Below are 21,514 nucleotides of genomic sequence, written 5' to 3'. Positions count from 1 at the left end.
AAAGCTATGTAACAAAGCTGTTGTGAAATCGTAATGTTGGCTTGTAAGAACAGTTTGATTGCACTGATTTTTGTGACATCGTTTGATTTTTACTGACAATTGAATGCTAATACTAAAAGAAAAAGAACCCATAACATGTTTACTGTTCAACAGTTAGGCTTTGTGAATCTGTGCTGTCAGGTCAGCTGCTTCTGCGGGGCCGTTTTTGCTTTCTGGATATTCTGACAAGTGCTTCTTGATCCTTTTAGTGTGATGGCATTGATTAAATGGCACTAAAACTGGCACTGAAGTGAAGAAGAGGAGAGAAGAGAAGAAGAAAAAAACTTGTGATCACTTTGATTAGGTTAGATAACAGACTGTTTTCAGCTTTTGGTTTAGTTTCATTATTTGTAACAGTATTTAAACAGTGCTATGCAGATTTTAGTCATCAGCACGTTCCAGGAGCCCCAGGATTGCCTGTGCTTTACTGTGTTGTCCCTCCAAGAGAATATGGGGGTGGTTGAAGTTCCCCATGAGAGTCTTCTTGTCGGTCTCTTTTCTGGAGTTGAAATAAACACCCATGTTAAAGGTAGGATGCAGAAAGGACTTGGATAACTGAAGTGAAACACTGTCTACAACTGCTGTTCTGAAACCTCCATCATCTGTTTCCCAGTCCCAGGGAAGCCTGAATGATGCCAGATAAATTCCCCCCTCCACTCCCCAGCTTTCTGTTCACTTCTCCGTGCCTGCTACTCTCCCTGTTGTCTGTCTCAGACCTACCAGATTGGGTTTCATAAACAAGTCATAATTGTTTTCTTCTAAAATTGTTTTTTTTAAGTACTTTATGTAAAATTGATCAATAGCCCTTGGAGCAGAAACTTCTCGATTTGCTGCACTTCTGTGACTGCTGATACAAATGGCCCTCCCACCACCTTTCTCATTTTTTTTCTCTGAAATAAGTTTTCTTGTCTGGTTTTAAAAGAAAGGGCATAAACATCCTGAACACACCTGAAGTCTGTGACCTACTCGTTCCAGGTGGAAGGAAGTGACTAATTTACCATTACTAAAGTGGCAAGGCATGAAAAATCCAGGAGATTTGATTTTTGGCTTGGTTAGGCAGCTTCACACCAAGTAGGCTAATTCTGCATAATTTTCTACTTAGAATGTTAAAAATATTATTTCATGTTGAGTCATTTTGTCTTTCCTCTGCATTCTGTAGGGATTATATGTACCTAATAGAAAAATCTCAATTTTTATTCATTTATATATATATATATAATGTATCTTTTTTTAATACTGTTGAATGAAAGAAGTTGGTGTTTATATATAAACAGGGTTATCATTAGAGGACATGGCTTCTCATCACATCACTCTTGAGCTGAAAGAAGGACATTTGATTCAATGGGACACAATCTTTTCTGAGAGCTCTGAGCTCTCCCTGAAGCCCAATGGTAAAAGATGGGATTTGGGCTGAAGTATTCTGGAGACTTTTCTCTTGCCTTCTTTTAAGTCTTATGCTATAGTTTATTCTTTTTTTTAATTAGATTATAATTTTCAAAGTTGATAAATTAACTCAGTTGCTGGTTTGATGGTAATGTTTCTCCGTGATGATGGTGTGCTGTGTTGGCAGATGGATGCAAATGAAGACTTCCAAGCCTTTCCCCCATGTTTCCTTCTTAACAGTCATGATACTGAGCTGCACTTGTGAAAAATCAACTACAGTTGAATCTGTCCTGTGTATCTTGACTACTTATAATTTAATTCTGTTTATAAAATCCCGTAGCTATTCCAGTGGGGTGCTCTCAATGCAGATATGCCAGGTTATAAATATTTGCAGCAACCACAAAATTATAGAATAATTTCAGAGTAGAAATCCTGTGTAATGTGGAGAGGACTGACAATTTGCAGTACAATCTCTTACAAAAAGACTCGTTCATTTTTAATAGACCATTTTTTAGCACTGCTTAGCTTTTTTCCTTAATCAAAACACTGGGGGAGAATTTCCTGTTTATTTAAAGTAAGAATTTAAAAGAAGGGCAGATTAATTGTCATCAAAAATTCATTTAAACTGATCTATGTGCCATAATGCCTACTAATTAGTCATATAATGGTGTATTAGAAAAATAAAAGGATTGATATTAGGGCTTTACCTGTAGAGGAGGAACAACTGATGCCCGTTAATCAATTTAAACCTCTAACCATGCGTTTAATTCTCAGTCTTTGCATTGGGTACTGGTGAGCAGCTGTGAGCCTCAAGGCCTAGTGGTTCTGTCTAATTAGTCCCGCTGAAGGCTTTCAACCTATTCAGGAAACCTTAATTTAGGGTTTTGTTTCAAACAGCTCTTTACATAAAGTGGAAAAGTCTGTATACTGGTTGCCTTTTAGCATTTAGAAACTATACTGTGCTTATAACACAAACCCAGTAGTTTAGCCTTGAAAACCCTATTGCAAAAAAAAAAAAAAGGGTGCTTAAAACCGTGGATAGTCCTTTGCAAGGATGAAAACAAACAGAACGTTTAGTTCCTTTTACCTGCCTCTCAAATCATGTTTGATGGTGTGCCTGAGCTGTACCAGAGCTGGATGTAGCAACTTGAGCAGTGTAAGTTGTAGTGAGATTTATGTTGCATGTTGGCTGTAAAGGTCTCATCCAACTTCCACCTTGCAGGACGGTTTCAGTAAGCTCTGCATGGAATAACCATGGGAGGAGGGAGACAGGACATGGAGGTGGGAATTAAAAGTAGTCCACTTGGCATTTTCCTCTCCAGTTTATTACGGCTTAGTGAACAGGTAGCTTCCCTGCATAGTAGAAGTACTACCATGATCCTGAGCAGTAGAAGTTGAGATACTTGTACATGAGATGAAATTTCTTTTTCTATATAAATATAAGTAGCTTTTTTTTAATCAACATTTCTACATCCTTGTAAAATACAGTTTAATTTCTCGAAAGGGAAACTCTTAGAATATAATCATACCTTAGAATCTTACAGGCTAGAGAATAGTAGCTTTTCTCAGCTGATGGAGCATTCTTAATAGAATTCTCTGAATCTAGCTGCCTATTTTTATAGGTAGCTGCTGCTATTTTTCCAATTGCTTCTCTGTGCGGAGGTATCTTAACTTGTGAAATAAGCCATGGGCAGAGAAATAATCTCTTCTACTAGAACTACTGCTAAAGTTTGTTGTTGTTGTTGGGTTTTTTGGTGTGGTTTTTTTTTTGTTTGGTTGGTTGTTTTTGGGTTTTTTTTGTTTTGTTTTGTTTTTTTTTGTTTTTTTGGTTGTTTTTTTTTTTAAGATGGAGAATATTTCTAGGTGCACAACTTCCTCTAAGGTTTATTAATTCCTGGCAATAACCTATTTTTCTTTGGTGGTTGAACCCCCTCCCCTGTCACAGTGATTACTGCTAGAAGTAATAATAAAAATAATGATTCCTTTCCCTTGTTTTTGAACAGCTATTCTCCTTAATTTTGGAGGCTTCACCATCATTTGCACTTTTATGTGTAAACCACACAAACTTCTGCCTGCTTTGCCCATGGTGATGTTGTATTATGCATTATAATCTTCTCAAATTGTACAGTTCTGCTCTTCTGATTTTCACTTGCTGGGTTTTTTATATTTCTTGGGCAGATCTGCAGAGCTCTTGAGGTCTGTGTCTCTTCCCTTGCTTGGTTTTGATATTCATCTCTGCTTTTGACTCAGCCTCAGGGTTGTGTAGCACCGTGTCTTTCTCTTATGTCTCCTTTCTCCTTCCTTTTTCCATTTTTGACGTCTGAATATTGATCTCTCTTTCTCTCTAGGCACTGATCCTTTCACCAAAACCCTTTATAGTAGTAATTAAAAAGCTAGTTGTTAAGCTAGCTATTAAAAAATAATTATAAATTAATTAAAATAATGAAAAATAGATGACTGACTTTTTTCATTTGATCAAATAATTGAATATTTAACTTTTTCTCGTACTGCTAATAATGTTCTTCATTCCTTAAGTCTTATCAACAAACGTAAGCTACTGCCATTTTTGAACTTTTATTTCTATTATAAGCTTCAGTAGGCAGTTGACAGCATTTTTGTTTATCTGTAAAGTTCTCACACTTAGCATGCTATGTGAGGTATAAACATTGTCTTCATTAATGTTCTGGATATGTCAGAATTTGCTTTTAAGGTTTAAAATTGACTGAGGTGGGCTGCATTCCTCTAGGGATTTGTTACTAATCCTTAAAAAGGCCATTTCAAATATTTTGTTTTCTTTAAAGTGTAAATGACTTTAGACAATTATCCTTAAAATTGTGGTTCAGTACTTTGTCTCAAAGCAGTCAAAAACTTGCTGAAAAATGGTGCTGTTTAAATATCTTCCTTGAGTGTGCCTATCATATAGGACATCTCAAAAGCTTTCTTTTACATGTTTTAATACATTTCAGTCTGCTGGATGCTTAGGGTATTAGCCACAGACTTTTCTGAAGAATTCAGTATGAATATTTAGGAAAATAATCTGTTAACATTGCTTTTTACTGTTTCTTTTATCAGAACAACTTGATAAGGTGTGCTTTTTCTCCTGTTAATTTTATGTAGAGAGATGTTAAATATAGTTTTAATTCTTTGAGCTTTTTCTTTATTCGCAGATTGTGTTGCAGTGTAAAATGAGACAGAAACAACTAAAAGACATGTTGCTGACTGTATTCTATATATATATATATATATATATATGCATGTAACTGTCTATGTAGTGTAGAATCTTCTATCAAGAAGCCATGCTGTTGGGAAAATTGAGAGGGTAGTTCCGCAATCTTTTAGAGACTGTAAAGTAAAAATGAAAGCCCTTTGAGCTTTTCTCAGTTCCATTTACACCCACATGTTTCATTTGGGGGTGTCAAACTGGGAGCTGGGGCAGTGCCTCTCACAGCAGGTCCTGTGGCCTTTCCTTTCGCTCTTCCTGTGGATAACATTCAGCTTGTTGGCTGAAGCTGTGAGATCATGGAGAAACTTCAGTGAGCTTCTTGTTTGGACTTCTCCACCGTGTAAAAGGGTGATGTTTCCTACTACAGTCACTTCAAAGTAGCTCTCTATGGGTCTTACTTTGGTTTTGGGATAACTGAGAACTTTTGCAGTGTGCATTAGTAGAGGAGGAGTTTAGGAGAGCTGAGCAATTCCCTGCATGGCTTTGTTTCTTGGCATCTCCCAGAGAGCTTTTCTTGTAACAGGATTCAGTGCTCAAAGTGTGAGGACTCTGGGTGCACAAGTGTAGGTTATCAAGATGACTTAAGGTTTATGTAGGAGTAAATACACGAGCCTGGGAACTGGAACTTCTCTAGGCCCTGTTTTTAGCCACTGTATAATACGAAAGTTTCATTGTGATTGCATTCAGGTTGTGGTACCATTTTCACTACAACCACAACTAAAATCCAGTTGGGAAGGTGTAGGAGTGGCAAAGATGTTGGTTGATGTTTCCGATAATTTTTCGCAAGGTTTTCAGCAGCTGTGCTCTGGGAAATCAGACCACAAGACGATAATGGTTATCCATCAGAGAAGAAAACTCAGTGCATGGTAGTCTTCTGGGCACATTTAAGGATGTCCTGGGATGTGCCTTTCCATGTGTGTTGCCACACACCTGCAGTTGGATTCAATGTTAGCAGTGTAAAGTTATGCTTTATGCAAAGGCGTAAGTAGAAACAGTTGTAAAACAAATTGGGCATGTGTAAGATCTCTGATTTTCAGTTTGAGTTTGGAATCCAGGAAAGCTTTGAAGAAACAAAACCCAAATCCTCCTGCCCTGGGCACTGGTGAGGCCACACCTCAAATCCTGTGTTCAGTCAACAAAGACATTGAGGTGCTGGAGTGTGTCCAGAGAAGGGCAGAGGAGCTGAGGAAGGGTCTGGAGGGTAAGTCCTATGAGGAGCAGCTGAGGGAGCTGGGGGTGTTTAGCCTGGAGAAAAGGAGGTTCGAGGGGGACCTTATTGCTCTCTACAGCTACCTGAAAGGAGGTTGTAGCAAGATTAGGGTTCTCCAGGGTACTAGTGACAGGATAAGAGGACATGGCCTCAAGCTGTGCCAGGGGAGGTTCAGGCAGGACATCAGGAGGAATTTCTTCATTGAAAGGACTATCGAGCTCTGGAATGGGCTGCCCAGGGAGGTGGTGGAGTCACCATCCCAGGAGGTGTTCAAGAATGACAGGGTGTGGCACTTAGTGCTCTCTCTGGTCTAGTTGACAAGGTGGTGATCAGTCAAAGGTTGGACTTGATGATCTCAGAGGTCTTTTCCAACCTAAATGATTCTGTGACTTCCTGACCTGTTGAGGGACAAGAAATTCAAACACAGTCAAAGGGAAAACAGTAGAGTGTTTCTCAGATTATTTTGATGGCATTGATAGGTAGAAGTTTATTTTAGGGGAAAGTTTGCTGTTTTGACCTGTCATTGTATTGGTGAAAAGTAGCAACAGGAAAATACCTTCAGTCATCATGCAGTGAATATCATGTTGATTGTTACTCAGAGTAACTCAGCAGGAGATATTTATTGCTTTCCCCTGAAAACATGTTACCTTTTATGCTTTTCATACTCATTTACTTAGCTTTATATTTAGAAAAAAGTATGCTTTGGAGAAAAGGTTAGGGATAGACAGCTTTTAATGAAGGGATTGCTTGATTTAAAGTTTTTAAACTGTTATGAAATCTTTTGATTGATACTGATCTGAACATTTTATGTAACTGTAAACAACTCATTGACTTTTTTTTTGTTAATTTGGATTTAAATTTCCATTCTTCCTTATGCAAGTAAAGCATACCAGTGTTGTGTTACTGCAGTAACAACTTGTAATTGAAAATGCCTGGCCTTTTTGTGATTGTCCAAACTTAATGTTGTACAAAAAGTCAGATGGATTTAAATGGAGTGAAAGAAAGCTGTTTTACTCCAGATTTTTTCACAAATTTTCTTACAATAAAATACAAGAAGAACAAGGAAACTCAACTACTTAATAGTGATTCTTTTTATTTTATTGTTCAAAATGTCTAATGAGCACTGAATAATTAAAATCAAACTTACTCCTGAGCTGACATACCTCTCCTCTAAATACTTCACATTCGGATTCAGGAGGGTAGTTTTCATATTTCATTCACCGTTGCATCTGAAACAAATTTACAGTCATCTTAAAAAGCAGGATTTTGGACAGGTGTTTTGAATTCTCGTATTTCTCTTTAAATCAATTTTGGGAACAAGAAAAAATTTACAGTATCATTTGTATGAGATGTACCAAAACTGGTACAAGCACAGCCTGGGTATGCTGTTGACTGTTTTAATACTGGGCTTGTGTAGCTGGAGAGTTGAGGAGTGTTCCTGATACAACTGAGAAGAGAAAACTCCTGAACCTATTGAGAATTGCTGTTTCTCTGGTTTCCCAATAGCCCTGTGGAAATGAGGATCCTCTTTCCCGTCTCTCAGCATCTCAGACATTTGAACATGCAGTTGATCAACATCAGATTTGGTCTCACGCTGAATCTGGAACTGGAAATTAGTTAGAAGTTGCTGTTCCTAAGCATGGTAGGAGGTGGAAGCAACCCGTCTAAAATCCTATAAAGAGAATGCATTATATTTGTTTTTGTGAATATGTGGTTTAAAAAAAAAAATAACCCAAACCCCATGTATATCTTTAGGTCTATTTTTATGAATGTGATCATCCAAAGGAATATTTTATGTTTTATTTATTTGTGCATATAGAATAAGCCTTGGAATAAAGTAGCCTAGTGTGCTGTGATCACGCCACAAATAGTTGAAAGCTTTTACACTGATTACAGACAAACCTACAGATGAAGTAAAATTCTTCTGCATAAGTATGTCTGACATCTGACTTATTAACACATAATACGTATAAATAAAATATATCGCATATATATAGCATAAAAATATTAATGTAATAATAGTTTCTGTAATGTGTCTACATAATTTTGAGTCATGGGCATTGTCACTAAACTGGAAGTTCGTTTGGTTCTGCAGTGCAATTAAGAGTTTTCCATTGGTTTCACTGTTTTTCTCCGTGTTCTGTTTTCCTGTCCCAAATGGCAAAGCAGTGCTTCACAGCCAATGAAGTACCCTTCCTGTCTGGCATAAAACGTGATCAAGGACAAAGATCAAAGATAGAACCTGCCTGTCTCTTCTTTGATTCCTAATCCTCCGTCTCTCTCTCTGCTCAATAGAAAACCAAGCCCTGGAAATAACAATTCTTCCGTGACTCACACCAGCCCCTGTCCCAACACTTTCCCATTTCCCCTGTCTTTTCTTCTCAAGCTGCTGACAACAGATCAGAGCTGTCAGGCCTGCCTTTGTAGGGGATACAGTCTGCCAGGGAAGAAGAAGGATAGGGCAGCAATGATTGTGCTAAGCTGTCTCAGATCTTCCTACTGTGTCCCATCTCCTCTGTTTAAACTGAGGTTATTTTTGGTATCTTTTCAACTCTGGTGTCCACAGAATTATCCAATTATCATCAAATCCTATCATTTTAATGTAGTTCAAGTATCTCTTTCTTTAGTGGTCTTGCAGTTCTTCTTTACTTGAGTTCTGCTTAATATTTGCAGCTCTTCCATAATCCTTTCTCCCTCTTTTCCCTACGTTCTTAACAGCCATTCCAGGGTCTGTGCAGCTCTCACAATGTCTTCGTGTTCCTGCAGTATTTTTCTGACCCCACTGCTTCACTCCTCCTGCAGTTTGGTGTGGTCATTGTCAGCTTGTCACATCATAGAATCAGCTGGGTTGGAAGGGACCTCCGAGATCATCAAGTCCAACTCTTGATCCAACACCACCGTGGTTCCCAGACCGTGGCACTGATGCCACATCCAGTCTCATCTTAAAAACCTCCAAGGATGGAGAATCCACCACTTCCCTGGGCAGCCCATTCCAATGCCTGATTAACCTCTCTGTAAAGAATTTCTTCCTAATATCCAGCCTAAACCTCCCCTGGCACAGCTTAAGACCATGCCCTCTTGTCTTGCTGATCATTGCCTGAGAGAAGAGACCAACCCCCACCTGACTACAACCTCCTGTCAGGGAGTTGTAGAGAGTGGGGAGGTCTCCCCAGAGCCTCCTCTTCTCCAGGCTGAACAGCCCCAGCTCCCTCAGCCTCTCCTTATAGGACTTGTGCTCCAGTCCCTTCCCCAGCCTCGTTGCTCTTCTCTAGACCTGCTCCAGGACCTCAGTATCCTTCCTGAACTGAGGGGCCCAGAACTGGACACAGTACTCAGGGTGTGGCCTCACCAGCACTGAGTGCAGGGGAAGAATCACTTCCCTGGACCTGTTGGCCACACTGTTCCTGATCCAGGCCAGGATGCCAAATGTCCAAAGATGAACTGGCCTTCAGATACATCTCAACCATTCTCAGACTTCTTGTTTTGCAGTTCTTCTCAGTATCATCCCACTGTGGAAAATATCTCCCAGTGTTACTGCAGCCATTTCAAAGACAAAATGAGTAATGAAGTAGGCTTTATTACCACTGTGTTTGTTTTTGGTTTTGAGTGTAGTGCAATTGCTCACTGGGTCAGAGTTGATTTTGCATTATTAATGAAAGTACTTCTGTAATTTCATTAATGTTTTCCCTAAGGGAAAATAGTATTCCCAACTTATTCCCACACCGTTCCCAGTTTAGTGTGGGATACTGTTGTTTTTATTGAGTGAGTTTTGGTTTCAGAAGTCAGTGCTCTAGGTACTGCTATCTGAGACTATTCCAGTACTTGCCAAAGTCAGATGAGATAAATGTCTTACCAGAAAGCAGAACTGAGGGAATGAAAAAATAAAAGTGACCAGTTTCTTACACTGGGAACATTAACTACTGCCTGAGGTTTTATGTAAATGTCAGCCTCTTACAGAGTGCAATATAAATATTATTATTTTAAATTTATATTCTAGCTAATTTAATGAATAACCAGGTCAGGACTTATTTATGCTAAGTGCTGGACAAAGCAGTAGCATGCATTCATGGAGCAAAGGTTGACTGTAAAGCTACATCTCTTGAAAATAAATGGTTCGTTCAAGGGCAATTTAGAAGAGTTGTATTTAATTTTGGATTAAGAAACTAAAGCATGACTCTTACTGTTGCCACTTCGGGCTTCTTTGTTAAAAGTGATTATTTCAGAGAGTGAGAGTCTCTTAGCATCTCCTGGGAAATATGTCTTTAGGTATTAAAACAGAGACTCAGTGTTAATATCTGTGCAATGCAGTATCTGACTTTTTTTTTTTCCCCATTCCCACCAGGCAGAGTGTTTAAATAACTGTAAGATAATATATATCTTTCCAGAAGACTTTTTACTTAGAAATTTATGGCTTTTTTCTGTATGTCCAGACTTACTGCATAATAAGGAACAGAAACAAACCATTTACACCAATATGATATATGATTTTTTTTTAATTATTTTTCTCTCATGTTTATTTAGCTTATTGCCAATACTCCAGCTAACTCCTGTTCAGTTGACCAGGTCATGAATATTGTGTAAATGGAATGTCTTTAGCTTCCAGTGTTTGGGTAAATCTCTCCGTGTAAGAGCCAGGCAAAAGATCAGTCTGGATTTGAGGCATTTTTAGTACAGCTCCCATTTAATCTCTTATTTCAAAGAGACAGACAGACGTGGCTTAAAACTCCAGGCGTTTTTCCAGCCGTAAGTGAACAGTAAATTATTGGTTTCTGACGTCTCCTGATAGTGTGGTAGCTGTGACAGAAATGTAATTCATGGTGTCTTAACCTTGAAGTGTTTTTTGTTGCTGTCTTTTTAAGTGGGAAAAATGTTTTCTGAGTGCCTACAAATTTATTTTAAAAGCCGTGGTCTGCATTTTATTTAAGACTTCGTATTTAAAGTGCGACTTGCTTTACCCAAAAATATCCCTTAGTAGAAGAAACAATTAAAAAGAACATTTATTAAGTTCATCTCTCATTAGGATCAGAACAGTAGCAATTAAAGGAGAGAAACAAAAGAATTCCTTCATGTGATGATGTGAATTGAAATAAGAACAACTTTTTCAGGGAACATCACAGTGGTTTCATGATGGGACTGATCAGTTAGTGTTCAGGGCTTTTCAGTTACATCTTGCTCACCTGTGTGTGCTCAGAAAAAGATATGGGGCATTTACTCTTCCTTGGAAACACGTAGGGAAATTGCACCTTCTCCTGATCCAAGGTGAGAGCCTTGCTTGTCACATTTTATGGTATCTATTGAAGAGAACTGGACCTGTTCCCAGATCAGTATTTGGAACCATTAAATGTCTCTCAAAATGCATTTCAATAAACCTGTAGTCCCGCGTGGGCATTAATCAACTGATGTGACAATGCTGGTACGTTCCAACTATTCATTTTTTCCTTAGTGTACAAATACTCACTCACTTGCTGGTGAATGGTGGAGTTCATAAAGGTGACATCCCTATAAAGTAATTATAGAAATGTTCACAGTTGTGGCTGGGCAAAGTAATGTCAAGATTTAGGTAAAAAGTGTAGCTTTATATTTTTCTAGAATATATGTTCAATGCTCAGCTGTTAGAGAGGAACAGCTGTTGTAAATAAAACTCTGTCAAACACCTATTTCCTGAGTGCAAAGTGACACAGTGATCCATGTCATTCTCCAATCAGTGTTCCAGAAATATCAGTTAAATGCAGTTTTTACTCTTTTGTTTTAAGTCAGAGTAGAATTAAACAATGACATTTCTGTTCTGACACAATCGACTATTCTGAGGAAATCTAAATAGGCAGAGCATTACTGTCTTTATTAATTGCTTCATGTTTTGGTTACGAAGGGAAGACTGCAACATCTGCAATGGAAATGTCAAAATAGTTGCTTCTTAATATGCAGTATTCTTGTAGGCTACAAAACTCAGGAAATGAGATGTTTATTGAAGCTGCACAAGGGTAGTATACAAAGATATATTGTTAAAAACATGGAGAAATTGAGAGAAAGAAAATCAATGGGACAAAATCTCTGTGGATCTTCCTCGTTCTATTGTTTTTCCTTGCAGATTATTTGTTGTCAGTGCAACCAGGCAAACCCAGTAGGTTAGGTTAGCTGCAGGTATTGAAGCAGAAAAGCCACTTTCAGAAAAATACTTTGATTTTTCCTTTAATTATTTTTCCCCTGCAGCATAATGTGATATTATTTTGTAGCGTGTGCTTGAAATAGTATTGAAAGTCTGCTTGGGTTTCCATGTTCAAAAAGGATAAACTCAAAGTAGAATTTAAAACAAGGAAAAGGTGAGCGAATCTTACAGGGGAGAAAACCAGATGAAATTGGTTTGTTGACTTCTAACAGCAGCAAGAACACAGAATCCAAGAGGATGGTAAAAAAGGAAAAGGTTGCAATCTGCATGTCAAAAGGATAAAATTCCAAGACGTGTTTGAAGAGATCTGAACTGCAGGGCAATTGAAGCCAGAAAGAATGAGGTGTTTATGATTTAGGGTACATTTAACCTGAGGATTAGAAGAAGATTTCTAACCATTGTGGGAAGAGAGTTATAGGACATCTTTCCAGTCAACATACTCAAACGCAAAAATATTTCCCCCCACTTGCTGGAAAGTTTCTGAAACCAGTTAATGGTGGAAACGCTGGGGAATTGGGAAAGTTCTTATGTACTGTTGTTTGCAAGGATCACCGAACACTGCTTCTAAACCTGTGGTTTTGTTTGTTAATGTTTTTACTAATAACTTTGGTAGCAATTAAACCAGTTACTCAGATCTTACATAACCTTTCAATACTAAGAGGGAAAAAAAAAAAGGAGGGATCTTGTGTTAAAAAGTCGGTGTTAAATGCTATATCTGTGAAATGGAAAAGAAATGGAGCCAGGAGTGTACTGGCTCTTTGGAATTTGGCTAAAAACACAGTCTGTCATGGAGTATTTTATAAGCATTGTGATAAATTACAATTTAGATATATAGATCTTGAGAAATGAGGTTTTCCATATCCATCTGAGCTCAGGTTTAGATCGACTGTAGATATGGTTTTGATTTTTGACTGCCTTAGGCTGCATGGATCAAATTTGAGGCAGTTTGTTCCAATAGCACACAACTTTTTTGTTTTTCCCCCTAAAGGAGAAAGTGTTTGTACACAAGGGGTGCACAGTGCTTGAACCCTTAATATCAGTAGCTTTTGCATGAACTCATTCCCTACTGTTTTTCAGTAAGTTGTGTTTGTATGTGCTACCAACAGGAAGTTTTAGGGGAGGGAATAAGGGCAAATCTTGCCTCTATGAGTTTGTTATTCATCTAATGTAAGTTTTCTTTAAACCTGCACATCTGTTTGTGTCAGTGTCTGAATTCTTGTAAAAATTGTTGTGGCACAGTCCAAGAAACTGGAAACATGACTTCATATAATTGTTCTTTAAAGTAGCAGCATGAAATAATTAGTATGGCATGCTTTAATTGGTGGCATCCTATTGACTTTTTATGAAAGACTTGAATTATAATAAAGGCAAAGAACACAAGTTGGTTAGTTCCTCTGACCTGGTGCTGTCATCTTTAGGGGACAGAAAAGCAGCTCTGTTGTATATTTAATGGCAGATCCAGCATGTAATAGGTGTTCTGCTTCTATTTTTTTTTATCAAATATCCTCTTGAGAAGGATTTTTGACAGGAAAATTACAGGATTGGTGCCCACTCTAAGATTTATGTTGATAATTGAAGCTGCTTCTTCTCAATAAAATGAAAATGCAGCTTAAATAACTAGCTAAAAGAAAAGAAAGGTTAAAAAAAAAAGAAAAAAGTGTAGATGTGTAGAAAGATTATAACTTGGTTGTCAAGGCCATTATACCCTTCAGGCAGTTGTCAGTAAATCTGTGTTTAATGCTATCTAGGTGCCAGTCAACTAATCATACAACTTTTGTCCCTTTCTGCTTTAAGCAGTTTTATGTAATTAGCTAGAGAAATGGTACTTTATAAAATGCTAGGATTAAAAAAAAAAGTAATGTACCTTTCTGTTATTTATCTCCTCCAATGTTAGCCAGCAAAGATAAAATGTATATGAGCATTCCTGGACCATCCTGATGGAATTTCTCCACCCCCCTCGCCCCTTTATGGTTTTGAGTCTCAGTTTTCAACAAAGATTAGAGGTCAGTCTTTATACTTTCAGTCTGTACAGTACTTGAAGTTAGTGTAAAGCCACTTAAATGTCAGTGTGGAAAACGTGCATACAATACATCTGAAAATGGCATTTCATTTATTTGTGGTCTGGGCCAGGCTGACAGAAACAATAGGAGGTTTGTACTATGCTGTGTGCTGGTTGGCCAGCATTATCTGTGAAAATGCAAACACCATACATACTAGCATATGTGAAAACTTTGGTTTTTTTTAAAACAGTTCTTAACTGCCTTTAAACATCTTACATTGAAATTGGCTTTTCATATTTGCAGAGTGACTTAGAGGGATTGATTTTTAGCTCTGTAATCCTTTCTTTCTGTGCCTTTCCTTGCGAGGTACATAGGAAGTGAGTAAAAATATAAACAAAATAAGCTTTTTAATCCCTGTCAAGGCATTTTTACCTTGGAAAGAGATCTAAAATTGGTCAGCCCAGTTGTGAGGGCAGAAATATTGAATGAAGGGCTTTTCACAAAAGCTGTGTGAGAGTTCAGGATGAGTAGACACAAATGCAATTTGCAGTGGCTTGGATGTGTTCTCAGGGCACATGGAAGTATATCAGAGGTTTCTTTAGATACTGCAACAGACCGGTGCTGATTTACATCATTTCCTTTTCTTCTTTCACTGGGTTTGGCCTGTGCCTGGACCTCCTGGAGGTCCAGCTCAAAATCTGGCTTTAGAGTGATGTGCAGGGTTGTGTTGTGCAGTGCTGTGTAGCCAGCAAAAGGGTTCATGATCTTCCTGGCTTCTGTTCCATCTACCCATATCTTGGTTTCCATGTCTCAGGCATGTTGGAGGTAAAAGTAATTGTAAAATGTAATTACTTGTTTGCTTTAGGTACCAAAAAAATCTTGCAATACAGTACTACATACGTTTCCTAAAGATTAGGTTTATTGCTGTTTGAGTTAGCTTTACAGGAGCATTATTGATCATTATATATAAACTATCTTCTTTTACTGCATGCAAAATGCTAACATATTTTAGTGTAGTCAAGCCCTGCTACCAGAGATTTGTGAATGGATGGTTAGTGCTAGCTGATTAGTGTAACATTTAATTTGCATTGATTATCTTGAGATGAAGAAAATAGGAAATAAAATTTGTACATTTGAGGATATTTTTATTTTATATATCTAGAAACGTGTGTGTGTGTATTACATGCACATATTTAGCATATGTTGAAAACAGAAGTCCCTGGGACTCCCTTTTCCCTGTTTCCATATCAATTTATGGTCTATTAGCCCGCAAAGAATAGATCTTGCGTTTCTTTTTGGTGCTTCACAGCTGTTCAAACCTCATGTTATTAATGTTAATAAAGAATCTTGGCATCCAAGATTTTAATAATCAGGATTTAGTGACCCAAGAGACTTAATTGTATCCATAGCAAAGTTGTGCTTCAAGAAAGAGAGAAATAAGGGGAACAGTAATTTGAATTTGAGTTTAGCAGTTTAAAACTCTAAAATTTTGATACCTCTTTATTCCCAATTTGGAATTCTTGGGCACCGAATTGCTTGTCATATACTTCTGTGGTATATATCTATCCAGACAATTATAGGGTTTTTTGCATACCAGTTTTTATCAGGTAGCATTTTGAATTAGTTTGAAATGGAATGCTTTTTTAGAAGAGTATCTTGTTTGCTTGTAACTTTTCTTTTATCCTGGATACCCTCATCTCACATTGGATCAGTTTTCTAGATTGGAGACAATAACATTTTTATAATGTAAAATGTTTCTCTGATTTACCCTGAGGCATAAGCAGCACTCAGACACTCTGTACATTTGTACCTCTTATGGTACTGCTTAACAAGGGACTAAAAAGAGACAATAGTACAAGCAAAATAAAGCAACTTTGCGGGTGCTGGAAATGGTAGAGTTACTCTGTAGACATTGCATGAATTAATGGACTTTCCAAAAGGTCGAATGAGGTTGACTATGGCTTTGGGTTATGGATTAGAGCAGTACCAGTTTTGCTGGTCGAGGTGGTCTGATGTCTGTAGAGTATCTGTAGGACTAGTTTTTCGTAATTCTAGATATGCATATGCATGGCTGTGTAAATCTGTATACATGAATAGATAAATAAATAAATTGATATGATTTAGGAATATGGCAGTTTACTTTGTTGCCTAAAGAAAACTCAGGGAGGAAAAAAAAAAACCCGAGGCAACTTAGTATGGGGGTAAGGTAAAAAAAGGATTTAATCGTGTCTCTAAGGCATAGGGGTTACAAACTGTCTGTCTGAGGTGTTCCAATTTATAATACTGTCCGTCCAATCCCAGGTTTTTCCACCCACTGGCTTTTGCTCCAGTCCACCCCCTGCCCCACACCTTGGGAATTGGGTCTGGGGTCTTTTTGAGACCCTTTTCTTCATCACTTCAACTTCCTTGGAGCACAAAGGGCACATGGTCACCCAATTCTTGACTGTACCCTGCAGTTCAGGCTGTGGATTAGGTGTTCTCAGACAGAAGAAGGCTTACCTTGGAGAGAGACTAAACATTCTAATGGAATTTAGGAGAATTGATATGGGGAATTGGGGTGAGAGGGTCGGGGAATGTGTGTCTGCTGTGCTAAGGGTAAGGGAATAAATGCAGCTGCTTATAAAACCTACATTTTCTACATAACTACTTATAAAACTTATAACAATTAGAAAAATCAAAAAAATCAAAGGACTCTGAGGCATCAACCTCACTAATATAGGTCCCCCGTTGAAAAATGCTTTTGGACATATTCACTTGGGAGAACCTTGCGCGTGATGAAGTGCATCAAGGTTTTCTTCTGTTCACTTCAGGATGTTAATAGCTCGTCTTAATAAATGCTGCTCTACGTGGTGATGGTTTAGTTGTTTTGCAAAAGTACCGTGACTGTAGCTGGCAGCAATTTCCTGAGAAAACTCTGCTTATTTGTGTTTGTTTGTTTTGCAGGTTCCCGTCTTCGACAAGAGGATTTCCCGCCTCGAATCGTCGAACATCCTTCCGATCTCATCGTTTCCAAAGGAGAACCGGCCACTTTAAACTGCAAAGCGGAGGGCAGGCCGACCCCCACCATCGAGTGGTACAAGGGGGGCGAGAGAGTGGAGACGGACAAGGATGACCCGCGCTCCCACCGCATGCTGCTGCCCAGCGGCTCTTTGTTCTTCCTGCGCATCGTCCATGGGCGCAAGAGCCGGCCCGATGAAGGGGTCTATGTGTGTGTGGCAAGGAATTACCTCGGGGAAGCTGTAAGTCATAATGCATCGCTGGAGGTGGCAAGTAAGTCCTTTTTTTTTTGTTGGATTTTTTTTTTTCCCCTCACCACTCTTTGGTAGCCAGCCGCTTGCTTTGATGTTATTCGAAGATAAAAATAAGTGTGAGCTGCCTCTGAGGCAGCGACTTAAAAGCAATGAAGGAATTACACGGTTAATTATTATTTATACAGAGGTAGGGAAGTGGAAAAAGAGTCAGAAGATGTATCATATCACTGTAGAAATTCAGATGGTTTTGTGCGTTCTCACTACTTTTATGCTTCCATGCAGTTATGATTGCTTAATGTTTGTTAGATTTTGTATACTTAATTTCAGTTTATAGATGTTTTTTCCTCTCCAGATAACCATGCAAACTGTAATGTGTAATAGGAGGCAGGATAGCCAGGATTTTGGTACGTTTGGAATTTTTCTTGCACAAATAAACACTAGAAAGAAGGATGGCAGATTCAGAAACACAAAATGAATTTTTTTTTTCTCTAAAAGAGCTGACCCACAAATTATCTCTCTAGTTTTAAGTATTTGGCCAGCGGAAGGTGCAGTCAAGTATCTTCACATCACCTTGTAATGCTTATCTCTTCCTGTATACCCTTTAAACTCTACTTTTCCTTTAGAGGAAGAGAGTGTGCATTTAAGTGTTTTAGGCATTCATATGGAGGGCCAAGTGTAGGTCAAAAAATATCAGTTTTGGGGTACTAAAGTATGAGAGGAAGCCTCACAATTCAGAATTAGGTATCTATTTTTAAGTTGCTTTGATAGGCCTCCTTTGTAATGTGTAGCAATTCATCTGGTGACATGTTGAAGAGCTAGCACAGACCTGGGTGAGTCACTCAGAAAACACTGATCTCTGCTGACTAAATGAATCATGTTGCTATCTAGCTCTGATGAGGCTCCTGTCTTTTAGATAAGTTAAGCACCACTGTCTGTGTTTAACTTCAGAAGAAGGGCTAGGTTTTCATAATTCTCACATGAGGTAAAGGAAATAAAATATAAATTTGTGAATTTACGTGAGCCCTTTTCCTAGTGTTTCTCACATTCAAGACAAACCCCAAGGACTTTCATAATTATACCACAAGGATCTCAAGCTTCACCTGTAGTAGAGTAGATACATATTAAGATTAAGATCTATGACCATGCTGTTTCCTTGTAAACCACTTTTAGTGATAAAAGTAATCAGTGTCTGGGTAGCTGGAAGTATGCGTGTCCAGTAAATGTATAACCTGTTTAAATCAGGTGCTGATTGGTTACTTCCAAACATTATATCTTGTATCTCGGAGGTGTAATTTTAAGTGGGCATTAATGTTTATGAGATTTTGATTTTTATCTAATGCTGTTGTTTCATTTATCACACTTCTCGTTGATTCTTAAAATGAGTTTTAATGCTCTGTGCTTATTCCATGGTCTTTTGGTTTGGGATGTACCTTGAAGTAATGTTTGAAATGCTTGTAGTGTTTCTGTGTCTCCCACAACTTTTCATCAGAACCCAGAAACCTGAGGTGGACTTCAGTGGTTGGTGCACTGTGGCATCAATGAACTGGTAAACAGTTGCTAAAGGTGTTTGTCACCCCTATCTCAAGTCGTCTTCATGTGATTATAACAGAGAGTCTGACAGGGCCTGAATGCAAAATATTGATATCACCACAATTTTTTTTAAGAGCTTCTGCCAACATTCGAGACCAAAAAAAAAAAAAAAAGAATTCTTTTTAAAAGCATTTAAACATACACCAATTAACAATAATGTAGCATTAAATCATTAAATTCTTAAGCCATCTCAAAATGGATCGCAGGAACCCTTGTATCGAGAGCTAGTGTCAGAAAATAACCACCAAGAATGCTGTAAGGGCAAGAAAAAAAACACACTCTATATTTGGAAATAAGATTTGTAGCTATAATGGCATACAGTTTTAATTGTATACCAGGAGATCATAGACAAAGAATTTTGACAGAAAAGGTTAGTATTTTGGTAAAAAAGGTAGTGATGTGACAATGCAAAAGCACCGAACCACTTTAAATAGCACAGAAGAGGTGAGGAACAAGGAAAGAGTTGAAGGCTGGTGGAATAAATTTGCATTAAATTAAAAAGCTCTGCACTGTAGCTGTAATGCTCTTGTCATTATGAGCTGTAGCTGCATTCACAGCGGATTGCTGCAAATCAGCAAACTGTTTTGATTAACTTCTCAGTACACCTGGGCTGAGCAGCACAGCATTTACATTTGTATACATGTAGTCATCCACAATGGCTGTTTTAGAAATCCTTATGTTATAGTTTAATTTTTGTGTGTTTACAGGGGAAAATTGCCTTTGTTTGGTTTCTACTTTCCATGAAGTACAGAAGATCATCCAGAGTACTTGTTTATATGCTTTGATGCTGAAATTTTAACCAAAACCCTTTTGCGAAACATAGGGAACAGCAACATGTTTTGCACTGTAGCTGTTAACTCTCGCTGGAAGAGGCAGCTCTTGTCTGCACCAGTTTGTTTCATAACATGATAGGGAATTTATCACTTCTCTTCCATCACCTCATTTAGTAACACCTTCAGTTAGATGAAATTCCTTCACTGTTCAATGGATGTTGTAGACTTGTCTTCAGATTCAGTTTAATACTAAAAGTAAATTTTCAAGTCTGTTACTCCTCCATGCAGTTCATGTTTATATTTTTTTAAGAGTGCTCATCTTTGAGATAATCCACAAAGAGAATTATGTAATCAGGTGGATATCTTCCTTAGATACACTGTGCATAGATTCCACAGTTGCAAAGGAGTAAAATGAAGTGGGATTTCAAAAGTGTGTTGTGTTTAGAAACTGTTTTATCTTTTTTTAATATCTGTGTATTTTAAAGGGCTTTTAAAACAGATTTGATTGCCGCAAGGGGTGAGAGGCTAAAATCATAAATCATAGAATTGCAGATAGTTTTCCCTCTGCTTTGTTACCTTGTAGTCCTTGACCTCTCTTTGGTGACTTGACTGATATTTGCATGTCATTTACTCCAAAGGATGCTGCTTTTTCTCCTACTGATATGTATTTCAGTAATGATAGTGTTAGTCCTTAGTTAATACCTTTGAACACGACCTAAATACAATTTATTATCAGCAAATTGAATTAAGTAAGTCTCTTATTCCATCTCTGCCTTTTGTATCCCTTCCAAAATGTTTGAAGATGCCATGTGTCTGCTCATAGCATTGGGGATTTGTTACATCTTTTCCATAATGTTATTTTATTTGATATAAAAATATTTGTGCAGCTGCATTTCCTTAAGTTTCTGGGATTATTTCTTTGAAACCATGCCCCATCCCCAAAAAAACCCTTAAAAACAAGATGATCCTTTGGCTGGTGAGGAGTGGTATATTAAATCAACAAAACATATACTTGAACCCCCATGAACATATTCTGTTTGATTATGTTTCAGGGACTGTAACTTTCCCTAATCAAATAACTAGCCACTTGATATTTCAGGAATTAAAATGTTTCAGGCACTTTAGAGACTGGTCAAACTATTCTCTGTTACACAGCCTTGTGCAAAGAAGCTTTGTAATTTAAAATTACATGACGTTTTCTCTGTAATATAGATCTGTAGGATCTTTGTAAATGGGAAGGAGATAAATTTGCATAAGCAGGAACTCAGCAGAAAGGTGAATTACAAGTCAGTGAAACGAGTGCAATGTTTAATTGGGGGATTTATTTATTTATTTATTTTGACTGATTTCATCTATACTTGAAATGCCATTCCCACAAAATTTTTGAAGTGGAGGCTTTCTGTGTGTGTTCAAAGTTAGTTTGCAGATGAATGAAGTCTGCAAAGTGCAGCCCAGAAGGGTGTGTGATGGGATGATCAGATAACGGGGCTGTAGTGTCCTCCAGGCTGAGGCTGCTACAAGTCCATTTCCCTCCCTCTCCCTGACTTCCTGAACTCAGCCTTTTGATCACTGGAGACCTACTTAAATCAGCTCCATGTTTTGTTTCTGAGGAATGTAACTGGTTTTGGATTACTGCCTACCAGTGACACGTTCCCCAGTGGTGAAAGGTCCTGAAGAACGTGAAAAGGGCATGTCCTTGTCAAAACGAAGCTGGGTAATTCTCCCCATAAATGTCAGCTTTTACAGGTGGGAGAAGAAAGTGGAACCATGCTTTTATCCTCAGAGTAAGGGCTGAAGACTGTTTTGGCTATCACATAAACATTTGGAAAACAAAGTCATTTTTCTGAGTAGAGCAATAAAAGCAGTTTTGAAAAAGTGC

At 38.0% G+C, this 21,514-nt stretch overlaps 1 protein-coding gene across 5 annotated transcripts in view; it reads left to right on the top strand.

Annotated features, from left to right (window-relative positions):
* Positions 1–21,514, top strand: part of ROBO1 (roundabout guidance receptor 1) — a 706,479-nt gene that overhangs the window by 433,013 nt on the left and 251,952 nt on the right. For all 5 annotated transcript variants that reach the window (XM_051781122.1, XM_051781120.1, XM_051781121.1 and 2 more), the window contains one exon: positions 16,965–17,291. In XM_051781122.1, the coding sequence (XP_051637082.1) occupies positions 16,965–17,291 (327 nt within the window). The remainder of the gene's footprint in view (positions 1–16,964; positions 17,292–21,514) is intronic.

The sequence above is a fragment of the Manacus candei genome, unplaced genomic scaffold (assembly GCF_025592945.1).
Source record: "Manacus candei isolate 608988 ecotype Guabito, Panama unplaced genomic scaffold, ASM2559294v1 h1tg000014l, whole genome shotgun sequence".
In the NCBI taxonomy this organism is placed as follows: Eukaryota; Metazoa; Chordata; class Aves; order Passeriformes; family Pipridae; genus Manacus; species Manacus candei.
Note: the sequence above shows the minus strand (reverse complement) of the source record. Positions and strands in the feature narration are given on the sequence as shown.